The sequence below is a fragment of the Eretmochelys imbricata genome, chromosome 12, assembly GCF_965152235.1.
Source record: "Eretmochelys imbricata isolate rEreImb1 chromosome 12, rEreImb1.hap1, whole genome shotgun sequence".
In the NCBI taxonomy this organism is placed as follows: domain Eukaryota; kingdom Metazoa; phylum Chordata; order Testudines; family Cheloniidae; genus Eretmochelys; species Eretmochelys imbricata.
In genome coordinates this window covers 20902591-20925720 of record NC_135583.1, presented here as the reverse complement: position 1 = coordinate 20925720, position 23130 = coordinate 20902591, and the positions used below count along the sequence as shown (strand labels likewise).

Genomic DNA, 23130 nt, shown 5'->3' with positions numbered 1-23130 from the left:
AGAATCCTTCATTGTTTGAGTCAAACGTCAAGAGCTGCATCTCCAGTACTCCACGTACATGGTTGGCAGAGGACTGCACGGTGGCTAAAGAACTTTAAAAGCCTCATTTGTTTCCTGCTAATCAAAACACGTAAAAAGTCAATCTCAAGGAACGGAACATCTTCAACACCTGCTGAAGTCATTGAACCTACCACCATTTTTGCCCACCGCCATCTGGTTATTTCTTTTTTAGGATTCAGTCTTATAGATACAGCCATCTTCTCTTTGTAAGAGATATTCGGAAATGGTGCAGCAGGTCCTTAATGAAGTACTTTAAGTGAATATTGTACATCTGCTTCCTCAGGCAAATCTTTCTGGAAATAAAACATCTGTAGGAAATGTAGCTCTTGAAATATCAACTCAGGGTGTTTCTTTTGAAAGCAATATCCCTTTCTCAGAAAAATGAAACAGACACAGATTTTGCTGTTTCACTGTCCAGCCCTTCTGGTCCCCTAGATAACAATAATAGCTAACTCTTTAAACTGACATTAGCACAGTGCAGTATTGAACAAACTATTTAAAAAATCATATATCCTTCAGGTCAGATTCCCTTTATCTCCAAAAAACAAGATTACATTTACAATTAGATTACTGATCAATATGAATGAAATCTGAAACAGCTTAATGTATTGACAAAATATGAGCCATGTGTACTGGCATTTAGCAGGCAACTCCTTATTTATGTTATGGGTTGGTTTTCTTCATATCGGTAAGAATATTTTCCTCTTTAAAAATCAAACTCAATTTGATCATTAGTGAAGCCTATTGACATTCATCACACTAGGGGTTTAAGATAAATGAATACACTGTTAAAATGTAAAAAAGATTAACCTACTATTTTGTTTCTAAATATTTGCCCCCAAAATTCCATAACTGTAAGCATATTAAATATAAATTCCCTACTCTTCGACAGGAATTCAAACATATAAATGGAAATATTACATAATGATGTAAACATAAACTGAATCAGTTACAGACACCAGACAATTAAGCAGTAACAGTTTAAAAAAAATGGAGGACCTACGATACATATTTAGATTTAGAGGTGTTGTCTAAACCCCCAGTATAGATGCAGTGCTCCAATGTAAAGCAAGGCTTGCACAGGCAAACCTTATCCCAGTTTCAAACCAATCTCAGTGTTTGAAGTTGACCTCTCCCCCACATAACCATTTTTCAGTAAAGATGAAGTTTCAATAACCATTCTGTTTTTTTAAGAGATGACATTTTTGTTAATGAAAATGTTCTCAAACCATTTTTTTGTGAAAAAATTGTTTGTTGCAAAAAGTCCATCTTTGGAGGAGAGGGGGGAACCCTTTTCATTCAAAAAAAAAAAAAAAAGTCAACCAGCTCTACTTGGTATTTGTCAACAGAAATTTAAGAGCCTTATCCAGAACCCATTGCAGTCAATGGATGTTGGTTCAGGCCCTACTTATATCACAGAATCATAGGACTGGAAGGGACCTCGTGTCATAAATATAAAGGGAAAGGTAAACCCTTTGAAATCCCTCCTGGCCAGGAGGGATTTCAAAGGGAGTCAGTGGTGTCTCAGGGGCAGAGCCTGGTGGCCGCCCGGCTGGAGGCTCAGGATCTCCAGGAAGAGCTGTTTGGACGCGTCTTTCCCCCCAGAATACTTCCCAAAACCTTGCACCCCACTTCCTGGACAAGGTTTGGTAAAAAAGCCTCACCAATTTGCATAGGTGGCCACAGACCCAAACCCTTGGATCTGAGAACAATGAAAAAGCATTCCGTTTTTTACAAGAAGACTTTTAATAGAAAATAGAAGTAAATAGAAATAAAGAAATCCCCCCTGTAAAATCAGGATGGTAGATATCTTACAGGGTAATTAGATTAAAAAAACATAGAGAACCCCTCTAGGCAAAACCTTAAGTTACAAAAAAGATACACAGACAGAAATAGTTATTCTATTCAGCACAATTCTTTTCTCAGCCATTTAAAGAAATCATAATCTAACACATACGTAGCTAGATTACTTACTAAAAGTTCTAAGACTCCATTCCTGGTCTATCCCTGGCCAAGACCAGCATACAGACAGACACAGACCCTTTGTTTCTCTCCCTCCTCCCAGCTTTTGAAAGTATCTTGTCTCCTCATTGGTCATTTTGGTCAGGTGCCAGCGAGGTTACCTTTAGCTTCTTAACCCTTTACAGGTGAGAGGAGCTTTCCCCTGGCCAGGAGGGATTTCAAAGGGTTTACCTTTCCCTTTATATTTATGACACCTCGAGAGGCCATCTAGTCCAGTCCCCTGCACTCCTGGCAGGACTAAGTACGATCTACGTCACACAATACATTATTAGCTTTTAGTTTATTAATATTGCACATTTGAGAATGTAATTAATTTTTTTCATTACACTGTTTTTGCAAGGATATTGTAAAAACGGATACATCCAAAATTTAACCTACCTTCAACATTCCATATTGTTTATTGGTTCTTCTGACTTTGCATAATGTAGCAGCTTCCCCAGACTGAGGTTATCAGCATAGTGAAATAAATCTCTGCTTTGTGACCAGATACTAATACACCTGGCACCAGATTCCTTTTTGATATAGATTTAATATACAGTTACATGTTGCACCATCGTTCCTTTGCCCTGCTTGTTGTGAACAGGCAGGTGATAGCAAGAATCTTGCATGTTCTGAGTGCTTCAGAAAGTAGGCAAACAGCCATGAATTGTGACTGAAGGAGGAACACACAATACATGTAGCAATTCAGTGCTGTCTATGTATAAAGGCATTAAAACTCATACACAGCTGCAGAAACATTATTTCAAAATCTTTTTATTCAACTGTTATTCAGCAATATACAATACAGTTTATAAACAAATGTCTTACCTTGCTTCCAATCTTTATTTAAAAATAAATATTATTGACAGTGAATATTAATTATGGTAAGATGTGCCTTTTTTAATCAAAATGTCTCAAAAAGAAATAATTTACTTTAATTAAAAAACAGAAAAAGGAAATCCAAAAACCTAAACACAATAATCTACTAAAAATATTTCCCTTCTTTAGAAGGGCTTTGACTCAACATCTTTACATATTATCATAAAGATAACTGCTCAACAGTTCGTGCAAAATGAATAGTCAGAGGGAAGGTTTAGAAAAGAAAAAAAATTACATTAAAATAGAGAAATCATAGGTGCCATGCACAGAGCGTGGCTTTACACCATATCATCTGGAAACTAGATTCATTATTTTAGGTGGTTTATTTTGTGTAACATCCCCAAAAATATGTTCCCCCCTCCCCATGTACAGTTTGTCATGCTTCTTTCAGTCTCTCTCTGTCCATCTTTAAAACTACAGTTCTTATCAAGGGTTTGTTTTGTTTTTAAACAGGTTCCTTTTTGTTTGGCTTAGGAATATTGGATAAAATAGTCCATCAGTGGTTTACTAATAAGTGTACAAGCTTATGCAGTATTAACAGGAACATATATAGAAGTGGGTCTGTAGCATAAATAGGTCCTGTACCTAGAAAAGAAAAAGACAAGGAGAGAGAGATAGATTAATACCCTGTCTTTAAAAAAGTGTTACAACATAGCTTCTTAATATAGAAGAATATAGGAGGATTTATTTTCATCATTTCAGTCAGAGGCCAGAAGCTTAATTTTAATAGTAAGATCACATACTAGAGCTATCCAGCTCAAATGCCTTTATTCCCCAAAGCCTGCCTCTCACTTAGGTCATTTCATTATGCATTACTAATGGTATGGCCTAAACTTGGCATCTGTTATAGCAGCTATTGAGACTTCTATCGATATACCTTAACCCATTACACCACTTCCTGACAGATGACAGGGATCAACCACCCAGCACTTTAAAAGAAAATGACAAATGCTGTGGCTGTACTCTGCAACATTCCTTGATCAACAAGACATGTACCAGTTTTGTTTGGAATTGAGGCAGCAAGGCCGAAGCATTTTGTTTACCTTCTACACATAAAGAGCAATATCTAGAAAAGTCAGATGTGGAAGAGACCGATTAAAGTCATCTAGTCCAAACCGCAGGAAGGGCAGGATTGTTTGGATTGTCTCAAAGGCTTTATCCAGATTAGTTTTAAATGCCACAAGTGATGGGACCTTCATCCTACCTCTTGGGACTTCTCCACAGTGTAGATGATCTCATAGTTAAGAAGAATTTTCTCACATACAGATAAAATTTCTTATATCTATTACCTTGTGCTACCTTAAATAATTCTTCTCCCTGTGATGTTTACAAGTACTCAAAAGGTGTAAACAGTTATGTTCCAGGGTTTTTGTCCCTTAGCCAAGTATATTTAATTCTTTTAAATCATTCCTTGCAAGTCAGGTTTTAATCTCTGACTCTTTCTTATGGCTCTTCTCTAAATCCCCTTCCCCCTCCCATTTGTCTAAATCATTCCAGTAACAAAGTGCCCAGAGCTCAAAATGGCAGGGATTCTCAAACTGGAGCCTGTGAACCACTTGCTGGTGACCTGTGGAAAGCTGGCTGGTTGCATGGTGCTGGCTCCCCTCCTGGTTTCCATCTGCTCAGTCACATTAAGATAGTGATAAAAATGCATTACCTACTTTCCTATATTACTTTTCCATGTAAGAAATTGCTTTAGATGCCACAAGGATGTTATACACACTGCAAGTGATCTGTGATAGTGTATGGGAGGGGAGGTGTTTCTGCAATTCGCACCAACGTTCTTACACTAGAGAGAACCCACACAGAGGCAGATTCTGCTGCCCTTATGTGAAGTAGTGCCTCTTTCCACGAGTGTTCTCATTGATGTGAACAAGACTGAACCAGGGGCTATCACTGTAGGGGTATCAGAATCTGGTCCATAGAGAGGATAAAACCCTGGAATTAGTGCATAAGGTATTTTCTCACCAGAGTCACAGAAAGAGTACTGTTGTCAGCTGGGGTTGCCAACTTTCTGATTGCAGAAAACCGAACACCCTTGCCCCGCCCCCTGTCCCCACCCATCGCTCACTCACTCCTTTTCACTGGGCTGGGACAGGGGGTTGGGGTGTAGGAGGGGGTGAAGGCTCTGGCTGGGGGTGCAGGCTCTGGGGTGGGGCCAGGGATGAGGGGTGGAGGAGGGGGCTTCAGGCTGGGGCAGGAGTGTGGGAGGGGTATGGAATCTGGGCTGGGGGTGTGGGCTCTGGGGTGGGGCCAGGGATGAGGGGTTCAGGGTGCTGGAGGGGGCTCTGGGGTGGGGCCGAGGAGTTTGGAGTGCAGGAGGGAGCTCAGGGATGGGGCAGGGGGTTGGGGTGTGGGAGGGGGTGCAGTTTCTGGGAGGGAGTTTGGATACAGGAGAGGGCTCAGGGCTAGGGCAGGGGGTTGGCATGTGGGAAGAGGTTCAGGGTGTGGGCTCCACTTACCTCAGGCGGCTCCCAGAAGTGGACGGCATGTCCCTCTAGCTCCTAGGCAGAGGGGCGGCCAGGGGGCTCCATGCGCTGCCCTCATCTACAGACGCTGCCCCTGCAGCTCCCATTGGCCACAGGTCCCGGTCAATGAGAGCTGCAGAGCCAGTGCTCAGGGTTGCACCGGCGCTGTGGACAGGGTAGTGCGTGGAACCCCCTGGCCACCTCTGTGCCTAGGAGCCGAAGGGACATGCCAGCCGCTTCTGGGAGCTATGTGGAGCCAGCTGCTGCGGCCAACCGGACTTTTAGTGGCCCCATCAGCTGTGCTGACTGGAGCTGCCAGGGTCCCTTTTCGACCAGGCATTCTGGTCGAAAACTGGACACCTGGCAACTCTATTGTCAGCAGAGGCACCAAGGAGTATAACTGCCCTGCTACAGGTTGTTATGTTGTAGATCAAAACTGGGTCTTCCCTACTATTTTATCATATTCCCAACTCATATCTAGTTTGCTGTCCACTATCAGCTTTAGGCATTACTGCTTCTTAAGTGTGTTCCTCTGCTTTAATAGCTGCTGGATGCACTATTAAGTGCTGGAGCTTCTAATATAGGGAGTCTACAAGTTAAATGTTTAACTTCATAACAATGTAGAGAGGTTGGAAATGATTCTTCCCATAGCCAACTCCTTTCCATGCATCATAACAGTCAAAGAGTTTGCACAGAAATATTTCTAAAAAGGTGATAAAATACAAGTTTTGTTTTCTATTCATTAGCTACCAGCATTAAAAAGAAAGAAGTTTACACTGTGCCACAAGGTTGAGTTTGCGGGGCTGGCGGAAGAAACAGCTTTACACTTGTAAAACACCAAGTGTATTAGTTATGGAGTCATTGAGAGACAAACAGGGAACCATCCAGTGCTGTATTTACAGTCACTTTTCAGAGAGGAAACCTTCAAATGGGACATGAAGGCACTCAGTATCTCTGAAAAAAATCAGTCCACTTTTAATTTAGGAGTCAAGCTTTATATAACCTATTATGAAAATGTTAGTCTGGGTTTATTCCACAGGTTTGCATGCATTGTGAGTCTCTCCATGTGCGTTCTGTGGCTCAATTAAAGGGAATACTTGGAAACGTTCTTCTGTAAACAAGGCACCACTGCTCAGATTAACTCATGGCCTACATTTGCCTCACCAGCAAAGATATATTACTATTCAATAGCAAAATAGTCAATCACAAATCTGCCAGCATGTTATTAAGAATTAATTTTCACACCATCTAGCTTCCAGACTCCAATGACTTTATGAGAAGCCACCTTGCATGAATGCTGCTTGCCTTCAGTTACTGGCATTTTATTTTAAGTCTTTCCATGTACATTTGTATATGGGACCATCAATTAAGTAGCAGCTGAGCATTAAAAGGAATTTTTACAGAAAATCATTAACAAATGCAATTAACTAAGGCAGAAAAAGAAGCAATTCATAAAGTTGTTATTAAAGGGCATTAGAGATGTGTGTGAAAGGAGGGAAGCATGGCATAGCTGTATAAACTCAAGATCTAAAAAGGTATTTCCTGGTCATCTTTTGTCCTATAATTGTGTGTTGCTGCGAGGGAGGCGGAAGGTACAAGTGGGAAAAAACAGCTCACAAAGAGAAAGGGTCACACTTGGCGCATCTAAACCAACTAAACTTCATGAGGCAGAGAATGAGCTTAATACAGGAAACACGTAACTCAGTTCTCCAAGGGTCAGCATATGTGGAAACGCAAAGGGCTAGGTGACGGTCAGGTGCAAGGAATCTGTGCCTTTCTGTCCCTTTGGAGAGGCTGGGTACATTCCCAGTCCTTGCACTCAGACAGCACAAGTGTTGTCTATGCAAATCTTTCCAGACTCCCCTAAAATGGGCAAAGAGGAGATGGGATGATACCCACCCCCAAATCCTTGCACGTGCCAATGGAGCTACCTCCATGCAGGGGAGAGTGCATAGTTAACACTTTTGAAGGATGTATCAGCAGACATACTCTCTTTGTACTGCCTCAAGGAGCTTCTGTTGAGGCAGTGGGCCTCCTCATCACCCCCTCCCTCCCAGTCATAATCCTGCCCCAACTGTCTGCTCAATGAAGGCCTGTGCCAAGCCAGCCAGAGTAACAGTACCTGGGACAAATGGAACCTGTATACAGGAATGGCTCTGGACACCAGATATGTCCCTATGACAGACTCCAAAGGCTGCTCTGACAGTTGGGACAGGGGTTACCTGGTGTAAGAGCCCCTCTTCTTCTCTCCCCCCTTTAGAGTGACCTTTCTCATGCTTGTTCTTTGCCCTAAGAAAAATAATTTTGGGGAAGGTGGAAAAGTTATTTAAAATTCTATTTGGCCTTTTAGTCATTCAAGAAGAGGGGCAAACGAAGGAAGTTTTTATATCAATATGTTTTCCAGATTTGTGTCTATGCTTATATAACTCACAAATGTTCTGTTTAGAGAAGCCCGGGGCAGGTCTAGGGACAAGGGTCTTTGGCATGCAGAAAGAAATATAGTTCAGAAATAACTACGGGGAAGAGTTCCCACTCCAGACATTCTTTTCACATCGGTATGTCTGGAGCTCTGTGCATTACACATAAATAGGGCTCTGTTTACATCTACGTATGAGCCCGTCGACATACAGGCACACTGAAGTCAACAGAGGGACCAAGTACAGTTAAAACTCAGTCAAATAAATGCAGACTATCATGCTGCAGTTGCTGGCATTAATACATTGTGCACATTGAAGTAAAGGCACAGTGACCCCAATCCTCTGAGGTGCTGAAGGGCTCCTATAACTTCCAAGTGTCTTTGAAACACACTGATCCAAATGGGAACCGAGGGTGTTCAGTACTTGGCAGGTCTGGATCCTAAGGGCCCAAGCCTGCATATTACACACATTCTAAATTCTCATTTATAGCAACAGGAGATTGGAATGCCAGTGGTTATAGCATCAGCCCCATGTATGATGTATTTACTGATATACATGATCAATAGCCGTTCTCCTAATTTTTCCTTAAAAAAAGATACCGTGCACAAATATGTATATGCTAATACATAGTGATGTCTGAAAACATAAATGCATCAAGGTCAGAAAAAGCAAAGTTAAAATTGACCAGAGAAGCTGTTAAGTTGACCACATCCTTTACTGCCACTCTATTTGCTATTTTTTTGTTCTTATTGCTATCATACCAACAGATGTAACTAAATAGTTAAATGTTTGAGGTTTTAAACAATCTGTTTAATTTTTTGTGGTTTAAAGAGCAAGTATAATATAGCAAATGTACATGTAAAAACGTGACCACTTCAACATCTCTATACTTATTATATGCATCTAAATCACTGATACCATGAGTTCCAGCTGACAGCCCCATTTCCAAACTGTCAGCCTCATCTCATGCCTGGACCACTTTAACAGCTTTGGAGGGGCCAGCCCTTGAACTAGGGCATACAGGATTCATCATCTCCCACAGAAGCTCCACAGTTACTGTATATGGCCATCTGCAGCAAAGCCTAAGACTCTGCCTCTGAAGCAGGTGGCTGCTCTTGATGGCTATGCAAAGCTTGCCAGGGCACAGGTGCTCAGCCAGCTCCACACCTGCAGAGCACGAAGGTGAGGATTTGGCCTGGTATATTTTGTATGTTATTAAAATCTAAGATTGGGTAAAGGAATACTGCTGCCGCTGACATCAAATCTGTTCAGTGAATAAACAGGACTTTGATTTCTAGGGGTCCTACAGTTCATTTAAGGAAAAAGAAAAAGGAGAATTTTAATAAATGGAAAAATTCCCTCGAAACAAGAGCTAAGAATTGATCATCTATAAATTTGGTCTTTTCACAGGTATTCTGAAGTGGGGCCAATAGCACCTGGTTAGGATTTCTCTTATTATGCCATGCAACCATCATCTGTAACTATATATAATAAGTGTAAATTTACAAGATCCGCTATAGCAAATTGTTCAGCTTGGCCAACACTGCTTACTGCTTTTAACAATTATTACAGGCTACTTGAATTCAGTGAGCCATACTTTGCTTTCAGTTGCATCAGTGTAAGTCTAAGTATCTCCCTTGAAATCAGTGGGATGACCCTTAAATTTACTTCCACAAGTTACTTGACAAGCCTAGGTGTAACTGAGCAGTACTTGGACCCAGATTTTCAGGATTTTGTCGTGAGAAAGAACTGTGGGATTGATCCAGATTTGAAAGTAGCAAACTTCTGTACCGAGGATCCTGACCATGGTATCTGTCTTTATGCAGTTACTTCTGTAGTGCAGACACTTGGAAGATGAAATTTCATTTTATTTTTAGATATATATTTGCTATTTTGATGTTATTGCTATCATACAAACATATGTAACTAAATATTTAAAAGTTTGATGTTTTAAAAATCTATTTAATTACTTGTGGTTTAAAGAGAAAGCATAATATAGCAAATGTACATGAAAAACATGACATACTGTATACTACAACTATTGATGTGTCATGAAATAATGGAAAAATAAAAAATATCAAATATTATTTTATTTAAATGAAATAGTTTAAAAAAATTTAAATTTCGTTTTGAAACAAGCTTTCAAAACATTTCTTCTTCTTCTTCTGCTTCAGAATTTCTGTTTTTGCTGGAAATTTTGAAAATATTCCAATTTGGAATGAAAACAAATTTCAAAATGTCAAAGTTTCCTGCAAAACAGAAATGTGAAATTTCAAAGAGCAGTACTAAGCAATAATCCCAGCAAAATTAAGTGCGGATATTGTGAGACGAAGACACACTTCGCACTTGGGTACGGAGGTATACCGGAGATGAGCCAAGCAGAGTTTCGACTGGCCAGACATGAATGCCCATTTGAGAGAGCCCATGGAAGCAAAGCAAGATGTGCAAAGAAAGCATAGCGATTGACAACTGGAGGAGACGCTACAATTTAATGAAATCTCAGCCTGATGCTGGAAAAAGGTCAGAACACACCTGTCCACTTCTAATGAAAGGAACTACAAGGTCACAGTAGGTCACTCCAATTTGTATGTGTTGGACAATCAGGCAACTGAACACGCATTTTGCAACATCTGGCATACCTGACATGCTATGCTCAGACAAATAAGCCACAGTGCACTGCAACAGGATTCAAATGATTCAGCACAAGATGTCTTCCCCTGGGTACCCACAAAGCAATGGGAAGGCAGAGTGGGCAGTAAAGAGGTCAATGGTAAAAGCAAAACAGATCAGAAAGGGTCGTTACCTGGCAATATTGGACCATCAGAATGCATCGTTCCAGGGACTAGATAGTTGCCCAGCACAGGGACCGGTGGATCAGAAGACCAAGACAGGGCTTCCTATGAGGGGCAGCCCAGCAGAGGAACAACTGCCAGGACAAGAAGCTCTTAAGAGAATGCCAAGCTAAGCAGCAGCCTGCTACAACAATAGAACCAAGGATCTGAGGCCATTACACACAGACAAGCAGGGCTGGGTCCAACCATCAAAGAGCCACACAAGGCAATAGCAAAAGATAATAGTGGGATATGCATCGTATGAGGTAGCTACAGATTCAGTACAGCAGTGGAGATGAAACCCAAGACAACTACAGAGTAGCAGCAGACAGCTGGCACACCCAGACAGGGCCAAGACCAAGACCAGGAGGATTTATAACGAGCCTCAGCCATGTGCTGGCATGACAGAAATACAGAGGACCAACAGAATAAAAGCAGCAACAGGGTAGAAACAAGTCCCCCACCAACAACAATAACAAAAACAAGATGACTGGTTCAAAGACCACTATATTGGAAGAACTATGAGGCCTAACAGGCCACAGTGGGCCGCCAGTAAAGGCTGTTTCCCATGGGTGGGCTACATACTGGAAACCTCTGGTCCAAGCAAGTCAGCAAATGCTTGCACAGAAGAGGCAACAAACATTACTGAATGGAAAGATGCAGCAAACTGCATGGAATTTGTAGGGAGGGGCACCAGGAAGTTAGTCTATGTGCACATATTGAACGCTAGCTGCAGTTGCAGCATCTCTATAAAAAGTTCTCTCTAATTTCACAAGCATGGAGCCCTCTTGTGTTATTTCCCTGCACACAGTACATGTCAACAGCACTCACTGTTGAAGAGGTTAAGGACTGAATGGATTGTGGAGACTGAATTATTCTTTCACCCCAGAAGCAGCCACTGCAGGCCATGCTTGAGACACATTAGTGGGGAACTTGCACCTCAGTCACTTATGTACCTATGCTGTAGACTCAGAGAAACAGAGGCCTTCATTTTCCAGGATGTCAATCCAACACCACTACAAGCACTCTCACAAACAAAACAGAGTCAAAAAATTCAGAACCAAATATTCTTCCTCTCATCCTTCCTCTTCTCTTTTTTGGGCTGGGTCTGTCTTATTTTAGGATTGTCATTACCAGAACAGTGAGGTCCTGACCCTGGCTGGAACCTGTAGGTGCTATTGTAATTAATACAGATATAAATTATTATAAGTTGTTAACTATCAATGTTAATTATTTTTAAACGGCAGCATGGAGGGTTTTATTTAGGAGTCTGAATATTCCATTGAAATATTGGAAACCGAGACATAACAGCATAGTGCATTAGAATCCAAAATTAAATTGTTCAGTCTAGTTTCAGTGTCCAAGTTGAGTGAAATGCAAAAGTTAGATGAACAGCATCAATGAGGAAAGTGAACTAGTTATGAACAATTATTTCATTCTGATGGATTTAAAATGTTATTAGTAACAAAAACAAATACAATGGCTCTGATTTTGTTTTCTTACTCTAATATAAATCTGGAGTAAGTCTACTGAAATGACTGGAAGTACTCCAGTTTCACACCAGTGTAAATGAAAAGAAAAATGAAGCCCATACATTTTAACTTGACATGATCCCTTTAATTAAATTATTATGCCACACAGTAAGGGGCTACACTACATTTGAATGACTTTGCAGTTTGAGAAGTAATTCTGTAAGCTGGATACACTTTAATTCCATCTTTATATATGTACATTGACATTAGCACAGTATTGCTTTACTATCACTGAGTCTTTGAAAGTTCCAGCCCCACAGCTGGTATCCCAGCTTTACTACTGCTTGGCAAGCACAACATTTTCAGTGTGGTGCCGAGGGATTTATCTACATTACTCATTAACTTAATGCAATCTTCCAGCCAAATCCTCGTACACCACTAGTTAGAAGTAGGTGCTCCATTGTCACAAAATTATTCCCAGCCTTTGGTAACATGAAGCTTCATCCAAGGCTACTAAACTCTCTGCACTCCACTGGTTTAAAGTCCTGACTTCCAACTGGCTCTGCACAGTTGGACCCTGCACATCCTAGATAAGCGCCACCATGCAGCTAGAAGCAGAATCAGGGCCTAGATTTGGCTGATAGGATGCTGTCCTCCCACACGTTCTTAAACCACTGAATGGGATGCCTTCACATTAAGCCACATGGGATGAAGCATGAAGTAGTGATGGTAATGAGTTTTTCTCCCATTGCACACTTCTGCTTATGACTTAGAATTTTAACTCTCCTTCCATGATTATGGTGTCTTGAGAAAGCTACTTCACATCAGACTGGATTTACAATACTATGCAGCTGTGAAAGAGGATGCGAGCGGTGGTCCTTCTCTCTCCCGTCTTCTGCCTATTGCTGTGGTTTACCAGGTCACCGCAGACCCTCATATATGTTTGGGTGAAGGATATTCTTATTTCCTGTTTTTGTGGATTCCTGAAAGAGTAAAAAGTCCATCCCCCATGCCCCTCCCACCTGCCCACACATTTATACCTCAAACTCCTTGCAGAAATGGAAGTTAGTTTTATTTGCCAACAGTCCTGGGAGATCTTACAAAATTCCATCATCATCTTAAGTCTCCTCAATCACACCCAGATCCCCCCTCAACTTACTCCAAATCTATTTGAGCATAGCCTCACTGTACTTATTAATCATGTCAATCCTCTAGTTGTAATGGAAAAATACAAGAAAAATTATTCTAATGATATTTCCAGCCCAATTGCACAGACCCAAAGATTCTGACACGTCAGATAAGGTTTGAAATAGCATCTGGACTATTCAGTATTTATCTAAAAAAGCATTTTGAGGTTCACCCGTCACAGTACTATGGTGCTGGGTTAGGGAAAAATACGGGGGGTGAGGTTGATTAGAGAGGATACAGAAGGTTTTGCAGAGATTGTGTATAGGGCTGAACAAGGTATATGTTCAACACTGGTGAGAAATCATATTTTTGTAAAAAAAAAATTAGATCTGTGAAGCAGTTGACTTTTTATTTTGTTTGCTCCTTCAGCAGGTGGAAGATGTTGGTGTCTTGATGAATGCTCTGCTTTTATATGAAATATGGATAAGGCTACATTTTAGTCACAGCTATTTTTAGTAGGCCTATTGATTAATTGCAGTTAACTCATGCGATTAACTCAAAAAAATTAATCGCGATTAATCACACTGTTAAACAATAGAATACCAACTGAAATTTATTAAATATTTTGGATGTTTTTCTACATTTTCAAATATATTTCAATTACAACACACAATACAAAGTGTAAAGTGTTCACTTTATATTATTTTATTACAAATATTTGCACTGTAAAAATGATAAACAAAAGAAATAATATTTTTCAATTCACCTCAGACAAGTACTATAGTGCAATCTCTATCATGAAAGTGCAAGTTACAAATGCAGGGGTTTTTGTTACATAACTGCACTCAAAAACAAAACAATGTAAAACTTTAGCGCCTACAAGTCCACTCAGTCCTACTTCTTGTTCAGCCAATCGCTAAGAGAAATATGTTTGTTTACATTTATGGGAGATAAGGCTGCCCACTTCTTAATTACAATGTCACCTGAAAGTGAGAAGAGACATTCACATGACACTGTTGTAGCTGGCATCGCAAGATATTTATGTGCCAGATGCACTAAAGATTCATATGCCTCACATGCTTCGGCCGTCATTCCAGAGAACATGCTTTCATGCTGATGACGCTTGTTAAAAAAAAAAAATGCATTGATTAAATTTGTGACTGAACTCCCTGGGGAAGAATTGTATGTCTCCTGCTCTGTTTTACCCACATTCTGCCATATATTTCATGTTATAGCAGTCTCCGATAATGACCCAGCACATGTTCATTTTAAGACACTTTCACTGCAAATTTGACAAAATGAAAAGAAGATACCAATGTGAAATTTCTAAAGATAGCTCCAACACTCGACCCAAGATTTAAGAATCTGAAGTGCCTTCCAAAATCTGAGAGGGACGAGGTGTGGAGCATGCTTTCAGAAGTCTTAAGAGAGCAACACTCTGATGTGGAAACTACAGAACCCGAACCATCAAAAAAGAAAATCAACCTTCTGCTGGTGGCATCTGACTCAGGATGATGAAAATGAACAAGCGTCGGTCTACACTGCTTTGGATAGTTATCAAGCAGAATCCGTCATCAGCATGAACGCGTGTCCCCTGGAATGGTGGCTGAAGTATTAAGGAACATATGAATCTTTAGTACATCTGGCATGTAAATATCTTGCTACACTAGCTACAAGAGTGCCAGGCAAACACCTGTTTTCACTTTCAAGTGGCATTGTAAACAAGAAGCGGGCAGCATTATCTTCTGCAAATGTAAACAAACTCGTTTGTCTGAGCAATTGGCTGAACAAGAAGTAAGACTGAGTGGATTTGTAGGCTCTAAAGTTTTACATTGTTTTATTTTTGAGTGCAGGGTTTTTTTTGTACATAGTTCTACATTTATAAGTTCATCTTTCATGATAAAAGACTGGTGCTGTGGGAGGGAGGGTTGGCGGGATTCCCTATCTGGCTTTGCATCCCTGCAGCTCCTAGGTGGAGAAGGCAGGGGCTCCTCCGCTGCTCCCGCCAGAAGCGCTGGCTGCCATAGCTCCCATGGGCCTGGAACCGCAGCCAATGGGAGCTGCGGGGGCGGGGCCAGCAGGTGCCAGCAGCACACGGCACAGAGACCTCCCCCAGCCCGTCCGCCACCTAAGAGCTGCAGGGAGGCCCCCCAACCCCAGGTAAGCACCCCCTCCTCCAATCCCCTGCCCCTAGCCCTGAGCCCCTTCCCACACACCTAAACACCAGCTGCTGCAGAAGTCACGGAAGTCAGGGAAAATCATGGAATCCATGACCTCTGTGACAGATTCACAGCCTTAAATACCGTTATGGATGCATTAGAAGTATATAAACAGATTAGGCGGGGAGGAGAGGAGAGAGGCAATGGGGGAAATCTGTGAACTTGTGCCATGAAGCAATGTTGGGCTGCTCCTTCAATGTTTATTTTCTAAAGCATTACAACGTTTTGCTGGCAGAGAATTTGTTTGCACGCCTGTGGGGCTACATAGGACAGATTGAGGAACTGATGGGGAAATAAAGTATAATGTATCTTCTGCAAGTCACCACAATTATCAAAAGTGGATGGATCTCTGATTACAGTAGAGCTCATTACAACTGAAATTTATTAGGACCAAATACAATATTTTCAAAACATTAGGACTGACAATCCCTTCCAAACATATATATGGTACAGAGGCCCATCAATCATCTTTTAGGAGGTTTTTACAGTTTCTGCTGGATCATCTGGTTTTGGACACTTTTTAAGAGGTTATAGGAGTCAATAGCTCAGTAGCATGATCCAGTAGGACAACTGCTATGTTCCTACGTAGCACATTATTTCTGTTGTTTAATTACTGTTTGTTAATGGTTATATTTAATAGAGGCAAGCTACACTAATGCGTTTGGTAAATTTGCTGGAATGCACATAAGGAAGAGAGCAGAAAATCAAGACAGCATCTCTGTTCTTCCATGGCAGGATGGATACCTACAAATCATGTTAGTAAACTTGGGAGAGCCGAGCTCCCAGGGAAAGTCTCAAGAAGGATCAGAAGAGCACGTTTAAAGGAATCAGTGTGCTCGTATTCCCAAACAACCACTTGCACCACTTAGGACAGGAATTGCCACACAGAGCAGTCTTAAGGAAAGTCTAATTCTGCCTCTCATAAATACCAACATTTGATTATGGAAACTGTTGAATCAGGTCTGAACTCTGCATCCACAAAGCCCAGCAGAGAAATGTCTCTCTACGCATAAACTATAGTAATTTGTTCTTTCTAGCTTATACAGCCAGAATACTATTATACCAGTCTGAATTTAAATAAACTAATACAGTTCCGCTTCTGGGGTCTGCAGTCAGGTTCTTCGTCATGGTAAATTAATAGAATAGATTGCTGCTCTGGTGTCCGTGAGCAAGTCTCCATGATGTGGAACCAAGACACCAAAAATCAGATAAGAATATATTGCTGTGAATGTGCGCCAGTTATAGAATTTCCTATAGCAGTATGCCTAGGATGCTAACAGAACAATAATGTCATTAATTTTCCCCCTGGAGCTTTGATAATGTGGGATAAAATACACTATTCTTTTTAAAAGGAAAGACTAGTGAGATTAGTGAAGGATTGATCTTCAGCTAATAAGCTTTAAAAGATATAAGAGAATAAATTACCACATTAGTAGTTGTAAAAATGTTAAGAAATTAGGACCCAGTCTGCAAACACTTTACTACTAGGCTTAGTGCTTCCTTCTGTGAATAGTCACGTTGCTATAGCGCCAACTCCAAACATCCAAAAATAATGAGCCAGCACCCCAAAATTAAGAGATTGATTTAAAAATGGTAGGTTTCAGAGTAACAGCCGTGTTAGTCTGTATTCGCAAAAAGAAAAGGAGTACTTGTGGCACCTTAGAGACTAACCAATTTATTTGAGCATAAGCTTTCGTGAGCTACAGCTCCCTTCATCGGATGCATACTGTGGGAAGTGTAGAAGATCTTTTTATACACACAAAGCATGAAAAAATACCTCCTCCCACCCCACTCTCCTACAGGTAATAGCTTATCTAAAGTGATCACTCTCCTTACAATGTGTATGATAATCAAGTTGGGCCATTTCCAGCACAAATCCAGGTTTTCTCACCCCCCCGCCCCGTCCCCTAACGCCCCTACTCTACTTGCGCTATATTGATGACATCTTCATCATCTGGACCCATGGAAAAGAAGCCCTTGAGGAATTCCACCATGATTTCAACAATTTCCATCCCACCATCAACCTCAGCCTGGTCCAGTCCACACAAGAGATCCACTTCCTGGACACTACAGTGCTAATAAACGATGGTCACATAAACACCACCCTATACCGGAAACCTACTGACCACTATTCCTACCTACATGCCTCCAGCTTTCACCCTGACCACACCACACGATCCATCGTCTACAGCCAAGCTCTGCGATACAACCGCATTTGCTCCAACCCCTCAGACAGAGACAAACACCTACAAGATCTCTGTCAAGCATTCTTACACTACAATACACACCTGCGGAAGTGAAGAAACAGATTGATAGAGCCAGAAGAGTTCCCAGAAGTCACCTACTACAGGACAGGCCTAACAAGGAAAATAACAGAACGCCACTAGCCGTCACCTTCAGCCCCCAACTAAAACCCCTCCAACGCATTATTAAGGATCTACAACCTATCCTGAAGGATGACCCAACACTCTCACAAATCCTGGGAGACAGGCCAGTCCTTGCCTACAGACAGCCCCGCAACCTGAAGCAAATACTCACCAACAACCACATACCACACAACAGAACCACTAACCCAGGAACTTATCCTTGCAACAAAGCCCGTTGCCAATTGTGCCCACATATCTATTCAGGGGACACCATCACAGGGCCTAATAACATCAGCCACACTATCAGAGGCTCGTTCACCTGCACATCCACCAATGTGATATATGCCATCATGTGCCAGCAATGCCCCTCTGCCATGTACATTGGTCAAACTGGACAGTCTCTACGTAAAAGAATAAATGGACACAAATCAGATGTCAAGAATTATAACATCCATAAACCAGTTGGAGAACACTTCAATCTCTCTGGTCACGCGATTACAGACATGAAAGTTGCTATATTACAACAAACAAACTTCAAATCCAGACTCCAGGGAGAAACTGTTGAATTGGAATTCATTTGCAAATTGGTTACAATTAACTTAGGCTTGAATAGAGACTGGGAGTGGCTAAGTCATTATGCAAGGTAACCTATTTCCCCTTGTTTTTTCCTCCCCCCCCCCCAGACGTTCTTGTTAAACCCTGGATTTGTGCTGGAAATGGCCCACCTTGATTATCATACACATTGTAAGGAGAGTGATCACTTTAGATAAGTTATTGCCAGCAGGAGAGTGGGGTGGGAGGAGGTATTTTTTCATGCTTTGTGTGTATAAAAAGATCATCTACACTTTCCACAGTATGCATCTGATGAAGTGAGCTGTAGCTCACGAAAGCTTATGCTCAAATAAATTGGTTAGTCTCTAAGGTGCCACAAGTACTCCTTTTCTTTTTGATTTAAAAATGAGATTTTGTATAAACAGTACATTTGGGGGGTTTTACTTGCCTTCTGGTTTTTAGAGTGCACTCGGGCCACATTTTCAAACTTTCCTCTGCAACCATGACAGCTAGAAACTATTTTTAAAGTGAAAGCTGGGATATTTATGTGTTCAGATGACTCCAGGAGCTGGACTTCAAGAGAAACACCAACTATTGTAAGGCTTACAACAAAACTGCAAAAGATGACAATTTAACTTCACTTTAGTAAGCTAGTAGTAAACACTATGCCCTGTACTAAGTGTTCACAGGAGGGGGGCCTTAGGTAGCAAACAAGGTTTTACCATTCATAGGTCCAACACTTGTCAGTGAAGTAGCTTTGACTTCACAGGAGAAATCCCTATATGTTGTTAATCAGCATTTAAATCTGGAAGTTTCTGAATTACTGAAGTCAATGTACTTTTACTTTGGGATTTTCCAGACAATAACTATCTCCCTTCCATAGGTCAAAGAATAAGTATTAGGTGTGTTAGCAGAGTACTTTACATGAATAAGACAGAGTGAGGTTCAGGAGCAGTCTTGAAATCTCAGGCCCCAGTCTACATGGGAAAAGTAAATATTTTAAGAGCTGCGAGCCCCAGTCTCTAGGAAGAAGAGATCACCCTCCCTCTGTCTATACATACGTACGTACATACAAGTTTGTGTGTGCAGCTGTGTGCATGCTCACACACTTTCCATTGGTGAATCTGACAAAAAGGACAGCCACCATCCTCTTCTGGAGTAAAAGAAAGTAGCTGTAACACTTTCCATTGAGAGCTATGAAATACAATTTTTACAAAAATAGCCAACAAGACACTTGCTAGGGAAAAAGTGTAGGCAGAGGGATAACAGTGAATGCCGTCTTTTTATGTGAAATGGAAAGAAGTAAAAACAAAAACAAAAACCCAATAGGATTCACATTAGAAGCACTTGGAAGCACACTGCTTTTTTATATCTACAAGGCAAGTAAAATGTGTTTTAGTTAAACTAAGCTAGAGTATGTCTGAAAATTGACTAATATGATAGATATAAGATGGCATCAAATTAATTGTTAATCCTGTCATAATTAGTCTTGAGGTTAACACCTGTCATTAGCACATTCAAAAAGAACATTCTGCTTCATACCACTAATCTATGCAAATATATGGGCAGGCCTCAGCAAGTTATTGTAACCACTTGACATCATAACTAAATTTCTTTTCTCCGACTGGGTCACAATAAGCTCTGTATTGCAAACACACCAGCTTCTCCACAGAACACAGTTGCTGTTCTGTCAAACTGCTCTACTTTCCTGTTAACACAATTGCCTCCCAACTGATGACAGCCTAGCAACACAAAATACTTGGTTGTTAACTGCTGTTGTGACAAATAATACTATTTTGCTGACACCCCCATTTTATTACTGACACATAGAATTGCTTTGCCATTATCTAATTTTAACAACACATAGTAAATAGCAGTTGTGAACCTGTCACAATACTCACTGCTTTAAAAGAGCTAAATTAAAACCTATAATGAAGCCATCTTATTACTAACACAGTCCTCTCAGACTGGTAAGTAAAGACAAACTACAGTCTTTATAGGACTATTATCAGACTCATTTTCTAGCAAATGCTGTCATACTTTTGCTTTTCAACTACAAACCCCACTATAATAATCCTCTTATAACTAGGTTTGGTTATTGCATTCTTGGCTCCCAATGCTGGTGTTATAAAAGTATTTTAAGTGTACTACTTTAAAGATTAGGGGAATACAATACTAAATATTACAATACAATCCACCCCGTAAAAATGAATACATTAACACTATACCAGTATACTGGAGTCCTCAACTATCTATTACCAGCTTCTCTTGCAAGAAGTACTGATTGTGAACAACTTCTACACATTAGAGACTGATTTTGCAAAACAACCACTGGACATGTACCTTCAAAATTTGCAAAGTGTTCTTGTTTGCATGCACAGAAACCATGCAACTCATATGCTGGGGTACACAGACAGACATTTAGGCACATAGTTTTCGACCTCCAAATGACCATTTTTCACTCATAAATGGATACATGGGCAAGCAGTATTGATGCAAATGCAATTTAGAAAGCTCTTTGAAAATGTAGTCCACAATAGATAAGGCTCAGTTTCCTGTGGAGCCCAGTTTCCATTGCTTTTCTAATACTTTTTCTTTATTACAATTTACACATACTTTAAAATATATAAATAAACGTCTAGCTTTCTTTGTTCTAGTCTGGCATAAGCTAGTATACTTTTGCATTGCAGGTGAGAGCTAATTAAATAAATAATATTTTTCACAATAATTAGCCTGGCCTAACTCGTTTGTGCTGAAGACATTGCAACAGAGTTCTTACTTTTGTCCAGTCTATGAACTAATCAATATCACATTACAAAAAAGCACTTGACCTCACTTGTCCCTACTGGAAACCAAGAGAATTCTTAATATGCCTAGCTTTTAAAACATTAGCTATGTGTATTTAATGAGAAATTCCTTTTGCACTTTTATCACTCAGTGACATTTAGGAGCTTATTCTGATTTCATTTATGCCCAGTGTATCTTGATATCGTACTTCATGTATAGGAAAAAGGCTATATGACCAAGATTTCATTTACTTTGTGCAATGGCAATAGTCAGCCTCTTGGAATGTGGAGTGTGATCTCACTGAAAGCACCAGGTGCAGACATTGGGGAGCTGGGAGAGTGGGGAAACTGAGCCATATAAAAAGTTACAAGGTTTGCCTTTCCAAGTTACTGTATGAAAAACTGATGCATAAAGGTAAATTAGTTCCACTGGAAACTCTTTGGACTGACATGCATCAGACCAGCCCGAGCCTGACTAAACTCTAAAGCAGAGCTTTAGACCCAAGCTGTAGTTTTTGTCCCCAGTTCCAGTCTGAAACTGAGCCCAAATCCAATCTGAACAAAGGGCTTCCAACAAACCACAACAAAGGGCTATCATAACAAATCTAAGTGCTTATAGCACTCTAACTTCCCTGCTCTGACAACACGCCTTCTGCAGTCCCCATAGCAGGCGCTAATGTCCTCTCACGTCGTCTTCTCACCTCAGTGGATTCTCTGATCCAAACTTTGTGGCTCCACGGCCCATCCCAGCTCAAGGCCTGTCTACATATATGCACTCCCCTCCAATGGGGCTGGGAGTTCTGCATGCACAACGAGTACAGAATTAGGCGCTTTCATTGGCTATGTTATCTCAGAACATATGCTCCAACAGAGAAGGCACAAACAGGGATTTCTTTAGCATCAGCCAGAAAAGGCTTTTTTTTTTTTTTTTTTTTTTTTTGCACTCATTTGCTTCCCTACTATGAACAATCCATCTCTGCATTCAGGCTCGAGTTTTGCAGTGTACTTCCGAGCATTTCAAGCATAATGAAGAATAGCTTTTTGTTCCACATTCTTATCTTTGTTTATTTTATTTAAAGGCTTCTGCTTCAGAACTTTGTGACTAAAGATCAAGCAAATAAAAGGGAATTCTGAAGCTCCTATTTGTAATCTATGTTCAAAACACAGGTTCATCTAAAATCTGCCCCAAAGCCAGTACATAGGCACATATTTGGGGCAATCCATAAATTATGAGACACATTTTTGGTGATTACCCCCTTGTAACACTGAAACATGCAAAACGAAGGACCCACCTACCCCATAATGTGTTACATAGCTTACGGGCAGCCCCTTTTAGACATTCTTTACAAGACTGTTGTGCAGACAATGCAACCGACTTGTCTTTCAGGAGATAAATATGTAGATTATATGTGTCTGTCACTTAATCAGAGTGTAAGGTTTGTCTTGTTAAGGCAGTGGACTGAAATTCAGGAAGCATGGGTTCAATTTCTAGCTATGCCACAGCTTGGGCAAATCACTTGATCTTTACTCCCTTCCACCTTTTGTCGGCCTTGTCTATTTAGACTGTACACTCTTTGGGGCAGGGACTTTCTTGTACTGTACAGTTTTATAGACAAATGTAGAATCCCTAGATAATGGGGCCGTGATACACATAGGACCACTAAATGCTACTTCAGTACAATAAAGTCAAACACAGATGCACGTCTGAAAAGTTTAATGCTCTGCATGTTGTTATACTTGTTCAGCCTGATTTTATTTGACAGTTCTAGTTTAACTTTTATTTTTTAAATTGAGTTTAATTTTGGTCTTCTTTGTATTTTGGGGCTCATACAGATGACCCCCAAGTATTACAACATGACTATTACCAAAGGTAATCTTAGTAGTAGGGCTTGCCTTACTTACAGCCTAAGTAACAATTTCCATATTGATTTAAATACTTTAGATAATCCAC

General features: G+C 40.6%; 1 protein-coding gene across 1 annotated transcript in view; it reads right to left on the bottom strand.

Moving 5' to 3' along the window:
• Nucleotides 1-2960: 2960 nt before the first annotated feature.
• The window catches only part of VSTM2B (V-set and transmembrane domain containing 2B), a 36272-nt gene continuing 16102 nt past the window's right edge, over nt 2961-23130 (bottom strand). The window contains exon 4 of the mRNA XM_077831253.1: nt 2961-3525. Within this exon, the coding sequence (XP_077687379.1) occupies nt 3437-3525 (89 nt within the window). The 3' untranslated portion in view covers nt 2961-3436. The remainder of the gene's footprint in view (nt 3526-23130) is intronic.